The sequence below is a fragment of the Sinocyclocheilus rhinocerous genome, unplaced genomic scaffold, assembly GCF_001515625.1.
Source record: "Sinocyclocheilus rhinocerous isolate Xijiao unplaced genomic scaffold, SAMN03320098_v1.1 scaffold1483, whole genome shotgun sequence".
NCBI lineage: Eukaryota > Metazoa > Chordata > Actinopteri > Cypriniformes > Cyprinidae > Sinocyclocheilus > Sinocyclocheilus rhinocerous.
Window position 1 is genome coordinate 192,906 of NW_015625211.1, and position 13,135 is coordinate 206,040.

A 13,135-nucleotide genomic window follows, 5' to 3' on the forward strand; every position below is an offset into this window, starting at 1 on the left:
AAGAGTTTTGCTGCTTAATATTTTATTTTGTGGGGAACCATAATACTTTTTCAAGAAAGTTCAAAAGAACAGTTTTTTATTAAAACAGAAGAATTGTATGTGTCTTTATGGCCACATTTCTAAAGAAAAACTGTTCTTTGAATACTAATGTACCTCATCAGATGACAATCTGTTGCAGAAGAGGGATCACAGATTCGCAAGGGAAAACACTAATTAATGTTCCTAGACTTCTCTTAAGTCCTTTTCTTACAAAATGAAAAAAACAAATTAAAGTATTCTTAATAAGTATTATAATTAATAAAGCAAATGAAACAATATGATTGATCTCACTTCCTGTTATTCACATTCTTTTCATATTCTGTAAATGATTCTTATCACAATCACTTTGAATGTGGCATTTATGATTGGACTCTGTGAATGTGTATGTAGATGCTGCTGAAGGCCTTTGTTGCCAATCTGAAGTCCAGTTCTCCCACTATTCGCCGAACAGCGGCCAGCTCGGCTGTCAGCGTGTGTCAGCACTCACGCAGAACACACTACTTCTACACCTGGCTCCTCAACGTGCTGCTCGGTAGGACGCTCACACACACTCTGAAACACATACACTGGAAAAACCCGGTGCGCTTCAGATGTCTTAATTCGTCTTCCTGTTTTCTCTCTCTCAGGTTTGGTAGTGCCGGTGGATGAGGAACATTCCAGTCACCTGATTCTAGGTGTATTACTGACATTGCGCTACCTGATGCCTCTTCTTCAGCAGCAGGCTCCTAACACCAGTTTGAAGGGCAGCTTTGGGCTCGTTCGTAAAGAGGCAGACGTCACCCCTACACCTGAGCAGCTCATTCAGGTATCAGAGCTGATAAAGCTCATTGTATTCTTGTCATTTGACATATGTGACCCTGGACCACAAAAGCAGTCTTAAGTGTCAAATCTTATAGGACAATAGTTGGCCGAGATACAACTATTTGAAAATCTGGAATCTGAGGGTGCAAAAAAATCTAAATATTGAGAAAATCGTCTTTAAAGTTGTCCAAATGGTATTATAGTAAACAGTCATTTATTGAAATTCCTACACTACATTCAGTAAAGCTGAATTTTCAGCAGTTTTATTATGTTGTTGTGATTCATTGTGTGTTTTGTGTACATGCAAACTCTAATCTTTGGTGGTTCTTAGGTCTATGAACTGACCCTGCACTACACGCAGCACTGGGATCATAATGTGGTGACAGCATCTCTGGAGCTTCTGCAGCAGGTGTTTCGCACTCCTCCCCCTGAGCTCCTCGACGCACTCATCACATGTGGCAAAATATCACACACCAGTGTCTTCAGAGAAGAGACTGAGAGCCGCGCACGCAGTGGCAGCATTCTCGAGCTTATTGGTAAATATTGCTTTTGTTCATTCCATTTACCCCATCAGTGGTCATGCTGTAATAGTTTGGTCGGTCGTCTCCTTTTCACTGTCAGTGCAGAAGCATCCTGTGAGAAAATAAGGTTTGTGTTGGGTATGTAAGGGACTTTCAAAAGGAGAGAGTGACTGATTGTAGATTATAACTGATAGTGCGTGATACTGAGGACTAAAAATGTAAAACATGGTCAGTAACCGATTAATCGGCCGATTGTTTTTAAAATCAGTAACATGAATGAAAACCATCCCATTAATGTTAAAAAATGGCATACTTTATCATAAAATGTTTTGTAGTTATTAAAATAAATAATTTTTATACATAAAAAATCACTACTGGTGAATTTATTTTTATTTTGTTGTCATATAATGAAATATTTACATAATGTACAAGAAAGGGTGAGAGAAAAAATGTGCATAACTACTTCATAAAGTTTATTTTGCAAGGCCAGGCAGAAGAACATTGAGCAAAAAAAGTATCACAGATTTTTTACGATAACCCATTTATTTGGTTGAACTATATATCGGTCATCCTCCATTTGTTGAGTAATCATCTGTAATGTTTGGATTTATTAACTGAAGTTGTTAAATGGTTAAAGTTCTCCTTTTGTATTTTAATTCAGATCTTTGTTACTCACTAATGACATGCCCTCTTAATATTTCCCACACTGCTTCTTAATATTGCCTATTCTGTTTGATAACCGATAACTACTTCAAAATTCACTGCAGCAATTTTCACGATGCATGTGATCTTCATCCTCTGCTTCTTCCTTCCTCTAACCCTCAAAATGAATTTTTGGGCTTTTTCTGCTCTCTTCACTTCCTGTTTCCTGCATACAGCCGGTGGGTCAACATGCAGTCCTCTCTTCCTCAGGAAGCAGAAAGGTGACTTCTTGACTGCCCTTCTTTTGCGTCTAACCTACTGACACGTTTCTATGTTTGTTTCGAGGGCTGTCTGTGGCATGTTAGTAGAGCAGCTTTGATACTGAATGTGCAGTTGGAGTTTTAGACTGTTAGAGAAATTTAGAATGGTGTTTAAATGAGAAAAATGTTTGTTGTATTGTAATGATAAGCCTTGTATATTGTGCTTGTCTCAGGTAAGCTGTTGTCAGGTGAAGAAGAGGGCTTGGAGGATGACCCTGAGAGGTCAGAGGTCACCACAGGATCGTTCTCTGGTAAGTTGAGGAGAGGAGTACTGTTACGGCTTAAGACTTGCGAATTTCTCCTGATAGATGAAAAAATAAAAAAATCAGCATTAACATCTCACAAAGTAACCTGAAAGAGGGACCAGAGTCATATTAAGGAATCAGAATGTTATATACAGTATTGTTCAAAAATTCAGTAAGATTTTTTTGAACGATAATTCTATTGAGCAAGGATGCATCAAATTGATTAAAAGTTACATTTAAGATGTTTATAATGTTATAAAGTATTTAATTTATAATTTTATAAAATGCTGTTCTTTTTAACTTCATCAAAAAATCATGAAAAAAACATTACTATGGTTTTCACAAAAATATTAAGCAAACACGACTGTTTTCAACGTTGATTTTAAGAAAATTTTATTGAGCACAATAGATAAATAAATACATGAATGAATGAATGTTTCTTGAGCACCAAATCAGCACAATAGAATGATTTCTGAAGGATCATGTGACACTGAAGACTGGAGTAATAATGCAGAAAATTCTTATTCTTATTTAGATTTTAAATTTTAAATTGTTATAATGTTTCACAATATTTTTGCTTTTACCTTAGTTTTGATTAAATAAATGCACGCTTGGTGAGCATAAGAAAAAAGAAAAAAAAAAGTTTTTGGATGCTAATTTTTCTAGAGTAGATTTGAGGATTTGTTGTTTTGCTTGAGCACCCTAACAACCGCATAGCAACATGTTAGAAATTACACAAAACACCTTAGTAGCCCTGAGTATCATGGCCATGAATTTAGCTTTCTTCATAAAACAAATTAGTTTATATTAATTTGTACACATTCCTTGAATTCAAACAAATGCATTGCATGTAATGTATGGCAGGGTTAATGCTTTGTTTCTCTCACATTTCTTCAAGCCTCGGTTGGTGGCGACAGCTCCAGTGAAGCTCCCTCCTCATCTGGCGTTTCGTCTCTTGGCACATCTGACATCATCACAGAGCAGCCACGCTCCTCCCAGCATGCCTTGCAGCCGGGAGACTCAGTGGACCTGAGTGCATCAGAGCAGGGTGTAGGGCCTGATACTCCAGATGAGGAAGACGAGGAGGACATGCTAAGTCGCAGCTCAAGCGGGGGCGCCGGGGTCGTCAGCACATCCGGTGACTTAGTAACCGAAGGCAACCAGATGTCGACGGGAGCCGTGTCGTCGTCGCCCCCTAGTGACAGTTCCCAGACGACTACGGAGGGGCCGGACTCCGCCGTGACGCCTTCAGACTGCGCCGAGCTCGTAAGTGTCACCAGCACCAGCAGACGCTATCGGAACTATTCACCACCTTCCCCAACTCCCACAGAAGGGCCGGACCCACACTCCGACAGCGAGTCATCTCTCTACAGGCCATCCTCTTCCTCCTCCTCTACCTCGACTTCTTCCTCCACCTTTTCTGCCATCTCTTCCTCTAGCAGTAGTGACCAGGTCAGCAGAGGACAGGGGGTGAGGCTATTGTTGCTCTTCTCCGGCCCGATAGAATCCCGCCCCTCATTTGCTCCGCCCCCACATGCACGACCTCTTTCCTGAGGTGTTTGAACGCCTTTTATTGCCCTGATTCTGAACCACTGATTAAAAACCTTGTCCCAACAACACTTATGCTGATCTCAGATCAGTTTTAAGGTTCAGATTTAAATCAGTGTTGTTATTGTTAACTAAAACAAAAACTGTTAAAAATATTTTTTTCTAATTGAAAAAAAAGCAAATTTAAAATGAAAGTATTGGATGAAATACATAAGTAAAAAAAAATTAAAATTAGGAATGTTTATTTGACAATTATGTTTAAGTATTACAATTACTAAAACTGAAATAGAAATAAATTAAAGCTAAATATAAATATTTAAAGAAAACAAAAACTAATAAAAATGACAAGCACATAAAACTTAAACTTAAAATGAAAACTGAAAATATAAAAAAAATAATAATATGAAATATATATAGCTAAATAATACTAAAATAACATTGGATTGAATTTGAGCCATTTCCCTGTTTTGATAAAAGCTATGATCCCTGGCCACAAGCTCCCTTATGCCAAATTAGGAGACTAAAATTTATAAACTAATATCTAATGCGTCAGCCATTAAATCCTCAATATGTTCTGGTAATGCAGCTGGCATTAGATTAACACCCTACTTTTGGTTTTTGTGAGGCCCAAAATTGTCTTGACATGCATATTATGCAAAAGAAAGTTGTGATCAAGCAATATTTGAGTTCCTAAAGTGATACTGCATGTCTGAATGTTACTGTTCTTTGTGTGCATTTGCATGAATGAGTTGATGTGAATGTTTATGCTTGTTTGTGAGTTTGGTCCATTCTGTTGTGTGTGTATATACTGATATTTATGTATATAAGTATATATATATATATATATGTGTGTGTGTGATGTTTAGGTGCTGGACGGCAGTGAGAGTCAGTACTCAGGAATGCAGATTGGCACACTGCAGGATGAGGAGGAGGAGGGCGCAGCTCCACCACCTGACAAAATACCAGAACCTTTCTCTCAGTCAGCACTGGGTACATGCTCATTTTGGACGCTTGCTCAGAAATATACCCTGCTCTAATGGTCTAGCTTGGGTGTGAAGTGCACATGTTTATTAGTCATCCTTTTAGCTCACAGTTCTGTTTTCTCTTGTCGCCAGCTTTAAGTAAGCCCCATCTTCTGGAGGGAAAAGGTCACAACAGGCAATCATCTGATAGCAGTGTGGATCGATTCATACCAAAGGAAGAAGTTATGGAACACGCAGAACTCGACAACAAGGTAAACACGTACATAGTCTTTATAGTCCAAATGAATAATATTGCTCATCTCAATTTCTCAAAGATTCTTTACAGAGATCTAGTAGTTAAACTGCACATCCTGTGAATATTTTATATGTATTCTGTGTGTTTTAGCCATCTAGGATTAAAGGAGATATTGGTCACTATACTGACCCAAAGGAAGAGCCTCTGGTGCACTGTGTCCGGCTGTTGGCTGCCTCCTTCCTGCTCACCGGCCAAAGAAATGGTGGGAAACAAGACATTTACTCTCATGTGTTGCTTGACTCTGCATTGTCACAATAGCATACAGTACAAGTGCTTTTGGATGTTGGTGTTTGCAAGTTGAACATGAAAGTGTCTTTCTTCATTAAATAGTAAATCTATGTGTTTGTTTGTGTGTTGTAGGGCTGGTTCCTGATAATGAGGTCCGTGTGAGCGTTAAGGCGTTAGCCATCAGCTGTGTGGGGGCAGCAGCAGCTCTTCTACCTGAAGCCTTCTTTAACAAACTCTACCTGCAGCCACTAGAAAGACAACAACCAGACGGTGAGAAAAACACTGACCACTATCCAAGGATTCTGTTAATTCATGGGGCCATTGAATTACACTCTTGCTTTTGTGTTTTGTTTTTGGTTTGGTTAGGTTTGTTTTTTGTTGTAATTTTTTTGTTTATAAATTCTACATTTGCTTTTATTTTTGTTTGACATGTTTTGTTTTGTCTTTAGATTACCTTTTATTTAGTTTCTGGGGGGCTTATTTTCTTTTTATTTATTTATTTATTTATTTTTATATTATTATTATTTTTTTTAACATATATGTGTCTCATTTTTGGTTGGGACGAGTCGAGGACTCAGGCCCCCCAGAGCTCAACAGTCTTTATCATAATTTAAATCTTTATCATAATTTTAAAATAAACAGAAACTACCCCGTAAGGGAAAATACTTAGCCACGGCAAGATAAGACAGGATGTGGCGGGGCGGGACACACTGGGAACCAACAGGACCACAGAAACATTAGATGACGATCTAGCATAGAGCAAAGAGCAGGGAGAATAAAAAGGGTAGAAATAAGGAGGGGCTCAGACCTCAAAACTGAAATGAAACTAAATTAGATAACTGAACTTGTTGTCTTTGTGTGAACAGAGCAACAGTACATCAGTGATATACTGCAGTACATTGAACATGGGGATCCTCAGATCAGAGGAGCCACAGCCATCCTGTGTGGAGCTTTAATCCAAGCCATCCAGTTCAAGACACGCTACAACACAGAGTCATGGCTGTCCCAGATCCACTCCGTCACAGGTGAGAACTACAGCTACAGCTCGATCAAATGAATCACACACTCTCTGAAGCCTGTCTTCACAATCTCTGTCTTTCTGTTTTCTCAGGAAACTCTTTGACACTCGAAAACTTTGTGCCTCTGCTGCAGCGAAGTCTGAAAGATGAATCTTCAGTCACATGTAAAATGGCCTGTGCTGCTGTTAGGGTGAGAGAAAAATTATATATATATATATATATATATATACAGTGGTGTGAAAAACATGCAAAAAAATAAGAAATCAGGAAGGGGGCCAACACTTTTTCATACCACTGTATATACATGTCCCTTGGATCATTTTAAACATGTAAAGAATGCTAGTTTATGTATGTCTGTTAGTTTTAGAGGAATTTATAAATATTGTGTTTTTACACAACTACAGCACTGTATCATGGCGTTGTGCAATGGCAGTCTAAGTGAACTTGGCCTGCAACTACTCATTGATCTGCTGACCTTGAAGGACTGCTCCTATTGGCTGGTGCGCACTGAGCTTTTGGAGACGCTTGCTGAGATAGATTTCCGGTAAGTGGACACAAACTTTACTTGTACTTGAAAACTTTGTAAAACACTTTTTGATGCAATCTTTTATAAGGCACATATTTCAAATTGACTATATAACTGCTCAGCTTTGTGAAAAAATTACTAACATATAATTATTAAAATCACCTACTGTTTCTGTGTTTGGCAGGTTAGTAAGTTTTTTGGAGAGAAAAACTGAGAAGTTGCACAAAGGAGAGCATCACTATACTGGGGTATATCTCTCTTTCTTTACTCAATTTAAGATGATTTGTTTGTTATTTATTTGTATTATTAATCTAGTATTAAATAATGATTAAAAGAATAATAAAAATAATACTTCTGTCATAATTCTCTCTTCTTTATGTTGTTCTCGTATTACTTTCTTTCATGAAACACACAAGGATACATTTTTGAAGAATATACTTGTCATGATTTTAAGTATAAAAAACTAATAAAAGTATAAAACAATCATTAAAGATTAAAATTTTTAATTTATATATTTTATATATTGCCAGTTCAGCAACATGTGTGATATGTAACACACACACACATTGAACTGCAAAAACACCTACACTTCCTGAATATGGTTGTTTAATAAATAATAGTTTATTTATGTTATATAATAGTTTTATTTTACATTTATTTCATTAATTAAATAATTCATGTTGTACGTAATTAGTATTTGAATAATGTATTTTTCATATTATCAGTTGTTGAGGCTCCAGGACAGGGTTCTGAATGATGTTGTGCTTTATCTACTGGGCGATGAGGACCCTCGTGTGAGACATGTGGCAGCAAACACCATCAGCAGGTATTTAGACATTTCATCTCTGACTCATTATCTCCCGACTGCACATCACAGGTCTCACACTCTGCTTTTGATCGATCTTTCTCTGCTCAGGTTGGTGCCCAGGTTGTTCTATGACTGTGACCAGGCTCAGACAGACCCAGTTGTGGCCATAGCTCGAGATCAGAGCAGTGTGTACCTGCAGCTGCTAATGCACGAGACCCAGCCTCCATCACAATTCACTGTCAGCACTATTACACGGTACACTATAGCCATTCTTCATTTGCATGTCGTGTTTAAATGGTAGCTTTCATTTGTATTTATTTATTTATTATTTTGAAAGAAATGGAGTAAATATAATATTACAAAAGATTTCTATATGCTTAAGAATAGATGCTTTTTTTCTGTTCATCAAGAATCCTGAAAAAGCATGTATCACGATTTCCACAAAAATATTAGGCAGCACATTGAAAATAAGTAATGTTTCTTGAGCAGCAAATGAGCATATTAGAATGATTTCATGTGACACTGAAACCTGGAGTAATGGCTGCTGAAAATTCAGCTTTGACATCACAGGAATAAATTACCATAAATTATAATACAAAACAGTTGTTTTAAATTGTAAGAATATTAGACGGTATTACTTTTTTACTACTAATATTTCACAGTATTACTGTAATTTACAGCAGCCTTGGAGAGCATAAGAGACTTCTTAAAAAATCTTGCTGACCCCATAGTTGTGTACTTGGCTTAAATCTAATTCTTTATATGATGTGCTTCACTGCAGAACATACCGTGGCTACAATCTGGGTCAGAGTGCACCGGATGTTACTGTGGAGAACAACATGTCTCGGGTCATCGCTGCCATCTCCCATGCCCTCACCTCCTCCACTTCCAGAGCCATGACTGTGAGTGCCTTAACCTTCTGAGTCAAATTCTTATAAAATATTGCTTTTATTGGACCGTCTTCAAATAGCACGGAAGCAATACATTATTGTTTTTTATGATTTAAAAGATCATGACTTATTTTTTTTAGTTTAATTTTGTCTTGAGTTATCTCTTACTTTTACCATAACGAAACAAAGCAGGAAAAAAAATAATAATGATAAATAATATTTCTGCGTGGTTGGAAACACTTCTGTTTGGTGGTACAGAAGTAACAAACAGCTGCTCTTATTTGAACCCAAGATCTAATCTCTACACGTAATGTCATCTCTCTAGTTTGGCTGTTGTGAGGCTCTGTGCCTTTTGTCCCGCACCTTCCCAGTGTGCACTTGGAGCACAGGCTGGCATTGTGGCTTTGTGAGCTCCTCTGTCTTTCATCTCAACCGCTCCAGCCAGTACCGCAGCCGTGGACGCTCCTTTAGGTACACACTTTTTTGTTTGGAAAAATCTGACCCTTACAGCAGTAAAGACTTCCTGTAGGACCAGGAATAAAACCTTTAGTATACTTGATGTGACGTCTTGATCATATTGTTAGTATAAATATAAAAAGCAAATCTCCATTGCCAATGTAAGTACAGTGTTTTATCTGTCTGTTTCACTCACTGCAGTAGTATAAATGTTCTCTTCTTCTGTAGTCTCTCTCAGCCTGGTGGTAGTGAGGAGGTGCGCCGGTCTCTGACGGTCGGTGTGGCCAGTATGGTTTTGTCTCTCATCTCCTCTGCCTGGTTCCCTCTTGATCTCTCTGCCCATCAGGCTGCTCTGCTACTGGCTGGAAATCTTCTCGCTGGTACAAACTCATTTAGATTAGATTAGCCACAGTCACACCTTGGCTGTTTGCAGTCATTTTTGAGATGAGTATAATAATTATAATGATTTTTTTTTTTTAAGAAATGTTCGAATGCAATCTTCCCTTAAGAAGTAACAATAAAATTGTTTATATTAAAATGGGGAGGTGGGCTTAGTTTATTTAGATCTTATTTACCCTTCTTTTTTTGACTCAGAACAGTAAATGTGTAATTAAAAAAAATAATAAAAGTAGTAAAAATAAAAGTATGCATATGTGATTGTAGGTTATTTAGGTTGTTTTTGTGTAAATCTCTCAATTGCACCATCATTTGTATAAGCAAATAAGCAAACGTTTGGAACTTTACTACAGTAAAAATCTACACTTCAATAAGAGAATCATTTGCACTTTAGGTCTTATAGACTCAGTCCTTTATTTCTATGTGTTTGCTCAGCATTGATATGTAGATTTTATTATTGGTTGATATTTAGGTTTTATTTACTACATAAGTGTTCTGCATTATGATCTTTTCCTTTCATTTCCTGTGGCCAGTCAGTTTTGACCACCAAAGTGCACTTTTATGTCCACTTATTGAATGTAGTTATTTGTTTTGTTCGTTCAGGTTGCATATCTAAAAAAAAAAGTCTAATTTTAAATCACGCAGATTAAGGAAACATAATTTTTATAAAATAAAAAACATAAATTAAATCTGTCAAAAATGACCAAACAGCCTAGGAGGGTTAAGTGTGATTTTATTCTGTTCATCTAAGGCTAATGAAAGTCTCCTCTCTGGAGCCATTTTATTTATTTATTATTTTTTACTTTGTTTTAGGCGCATTTGTATTAAAAATGTTGTTTTCTACCTGTTTTTGTAGCCGTTGCACCGAAGTGCATGAAGAGTCCATGGGCAGGAGAGGAGGAGTCTAACCCCGCCCCCTCGAAGGTGGAGGAGGCGTGGCCTGCTCTTAACGACCGCTCTCTGGTTGTTATGGTGGAGCAGCTGTTCTCACACCTGCTGAAGATCCTCAACATCTGCGCCCATGTGCTGGATGACACACCCCCAGGCCCTGCGGTCAAGGTAAAGAAAGAATTCAATAGATCCTGATTACCATAATGCTATCACATCACATCAGTAATATTTATTACAATGGTATTAAAAGCTTTGCTATTTCTGTTAATCTTTCCTTCCAGGCTACTTTACCCTCATTGGGCAACACTCCTTCTCTCAGTCCAATCAGACGGAAGGGTAAAGAGAAGGAGATGATGGAGCCGAGCACCACCCCCATGAGCCCAAAGAAAGGAGGAGAAGCCAACACAGGTACAGTCACACCTACAGTGCCACCTGCTGACCATACGTATGAATAATTCCACTGTGAGTAAACAAGGAAAATAAGTCTCATGGTGTCTTTTATTATTTATTAATTGAATATTTACAGGTATCTTGTACTGTTTTTCTTTACAGGCAGAGCAGCGGATAGCACAGCGACACCAGCGGTTAACAAATCCACCACTCTGGGCAGCTTTTATCACCTCCCTCCTTATCTGAAGCTTTATGATGCACTGAGAGCTACACATGCTAACTACAAAGTCAGTTTGCAGTCAAGCATTTTGGTTTGTCTATTGTTCAAAAGTTTGGGGTCAGCACAAACTTTTTTTCCTTTTTGGAAGAAATCAATACTCTTATTCAGCGAAGATGCATTAAATTGATCAAAAGTGACAGTAAAGACATTCATAATCTTATAGAAAATCTATTTCAAATAAATGCTGTTCTTTTTAAATCTTTTAAAAAATGCATCACATATTAAGCAGCACAACCTTTGTCAAAATTGGATATCAGAAATGTTTCTTGAGCAGCAAATCAGCATATTAGAATGATTTTGAAGGATCATGCAACACTGAAGACTGGAGTAATGATGCAGAAAATTCAGCTTTGCAGTCACAGTAATACATTTTAAATTAAACTGTAAAAATATTTCACAATTTTACTGTTATTACTGGGTTTATTTTAATCGAATAAATGCAGCCTTGGTCAGCATAAAGAGACCTTCAAAAACATTAAACATTTATGCCCACCCCTAACTTTTGTAACATTTTTAGTGTATATTTTTAATTATTGTTAACTAGTTAAAGGAAGCAAAACAAGATAACAAGATATCACAATAAATATGTTTATAAATATGTTTTTTTAAGTACTCAATTCAGGTGGACAAGGTGAGCAAAATGCCCATTCCTACTGGATTCATCTTGCTTATAATTATTATTTTCTTTTCCAAGGTCACGTTAGACCTTCACAACACCAATGAGAAGTTTGGGAGTTTCCTGAGGTCCGCGCTTGATGTCCTTTCACAGCTGCTTGAGTTGGCCACCCTGCATGATATTGGCAAAGTATGACGTCAAAGCCTAATTTTATCCTGTCAGTGAGTGAAGCAAAATGAATGTCAGTAACAAACTTTAACCCTGTTTTTATCTATCTAGTGTGTTGAAGAGATCCTGGGTTACCTCAAGTCGTGTTTCTCTCGGGAACCCACTATGGCCACTGTGTGTGTTCAGCAGGTTAGACACGCTTAACTCTTCTGTTGGTCGCTTTGGATAAAAGTGTCTCTAAAATGTTCTGTTTTAATCCATGACATTACAAAGTCCTTGGCTTCACCATGTGCTCTGTGCTTACAGCTGTTGAAGGCGTTGTTTGGGACCAATCTTGCATCTCAGTATGAGGGGGCTTCTGCTCACCCGTGTCGGTCCCAAGGCAAGGCCCTCCGGCTCGGCTCGACCAGCGTCAGACCCGGCCTCTACCATTACTGCTTCATGGCCCCATACACTCACTTTACCCAGGCACTCGCAGATGCCAGCCTCAGAAACATGGTGCAAGCTGAACAAGAACAGGATGCATCTGGGTGAGTGAGAGAAGACTTGTGTATAATATTTCCTTAGAAAGATGTACCTATAAATATAATAAACAAAATTAAGAAGACCATTATGACTAAACGTCATCTCTGTGATCCTGTAGGTGGTTTGATGTCATGCAAAAAGTCTCCAACCAGTTGAGGTCAAGTATCACCAACGTCACTCGCCACCGAGGAGACAAGGTAGGCTGCCCCATAATTCATGACTATAATTAAAAAACATAAGAACAGTGTTGGGGAGTAACTAGTTACATGTAACGGAATTACGTAATTTAATTACAAAATAAAAGTAATTGTAATCAGTTACAGTTACTGAGAAAAAATGTGTAATTAAATTACAGTTACTTATGAAAATGTTAAAGATTACAAAGGGGGTTACATCTGCTTTTTTTCACACACACTCCCACATACAGATTTAATTGAGTTCTTCCATAAATTGCAGTGACTGCTCTAAAATATGAAACAACAATGTTTCAGGAGTTTAGAACAAGCTTATTCGATAACTCTTTTATTTCCTATATGGGTTTATGTATA

At 37.6% G+C, this 13,135-nt stretch overlaps 1 protein-coding gene across 5 annotated transcripts in view; it reads left to right on the plus strand.

Annotated features, from left to right (window-relative positions):
• Positions 1-13,135, plus strand: part of htt (huntingtin) — a 50,815-nt gene that overhangs the window by 4,473 nt on the left and 33,207 nt on the right. For 2 of the 5 annotated variants that reach the window (XM_016565118.1, XM_016565132.1), the window contains exons 7-32: positions 430-571; positions 666-844; positions 1,172-1,376; positions 2,240-2,284; positions 2,497-2,574; positions 3,467-4,038; positions 4,983-5,106; positions 5,232-5,350; positions 5,485-5,596; positions 5,755-5,892; positions 6,489-6,647; positions 6,734-6,831; positions 7,046-7,185; positions 7,352-7,415; positions 7,893-7,993; positions 8,084-8,230; positions 8,757-8,877; positions 9,191-9,336; positions 9,550-9,701; positions 10,574-10,776; positions 10,890-11,016; positions 11,161-11,285; positions 11,973-12,083; positions 12,174-12,251; positions 12,369-12,592; positions 12,706-12,784. In XM_016565118.1, the coding sequence (XP_016420604.1) occupies positions 430-571; positions 666-844; positions 1,172-1,376; positions 2,240-2,284; positions 2,497-2,574; positions 3,467-4,038; positions 4,983-5,106; positions 5,232-5,350; positions 5,485-5,596; positions 5,755-5,892; positions 6,489-6,647; positions 6,734-6,831; positions 7,046-7,185; positions 7,352-7,415; positions 7,893-7,993; positions 8,084-8,230; positions 8,757-8,877; positions 9,191-9,336; positions 9,550-9,701; positions 10,574-10,776; positions 10,890-11,016; positions 11,161-11,285; positions 11,973-12,083; positions 12,174-12,251; positions 12,369-12,592; positions 12,706-12,784 (3,789 nt within the window). The remainder of the gene's footprint in view (positions 1-429; positions 572-665; positions 845-1,171; positions 1,377-2,239; positions 2,285-2,496; positions 2,575-3,466; positions 4,039-4,982; positions 5,107-5,231; positions 5,351-5,484; positions 5,597-5,754; positions 5,893-6,488; positions 6,648-6,733; positions 6,832-7,045; positions 7,186-7,351; positions 7,416-7,892; positions 7,994-8,083; positions 8,231-8,756; positions 8,878-9,190; positions 9,337-9,549; positions 9,702-10,573; positions 10,777-10,889; positions 11,017-11,160; positions 11,286-11,972; positions 12,084-12,173; positions 12,252-12,368; positions 12,593-12,705; positions 12,785-13,135) is intronic. The other 3 variants (XM_016565125.1, XM_016565148.1, XM_016565138.1) reach the window with 3 other exon arrangements.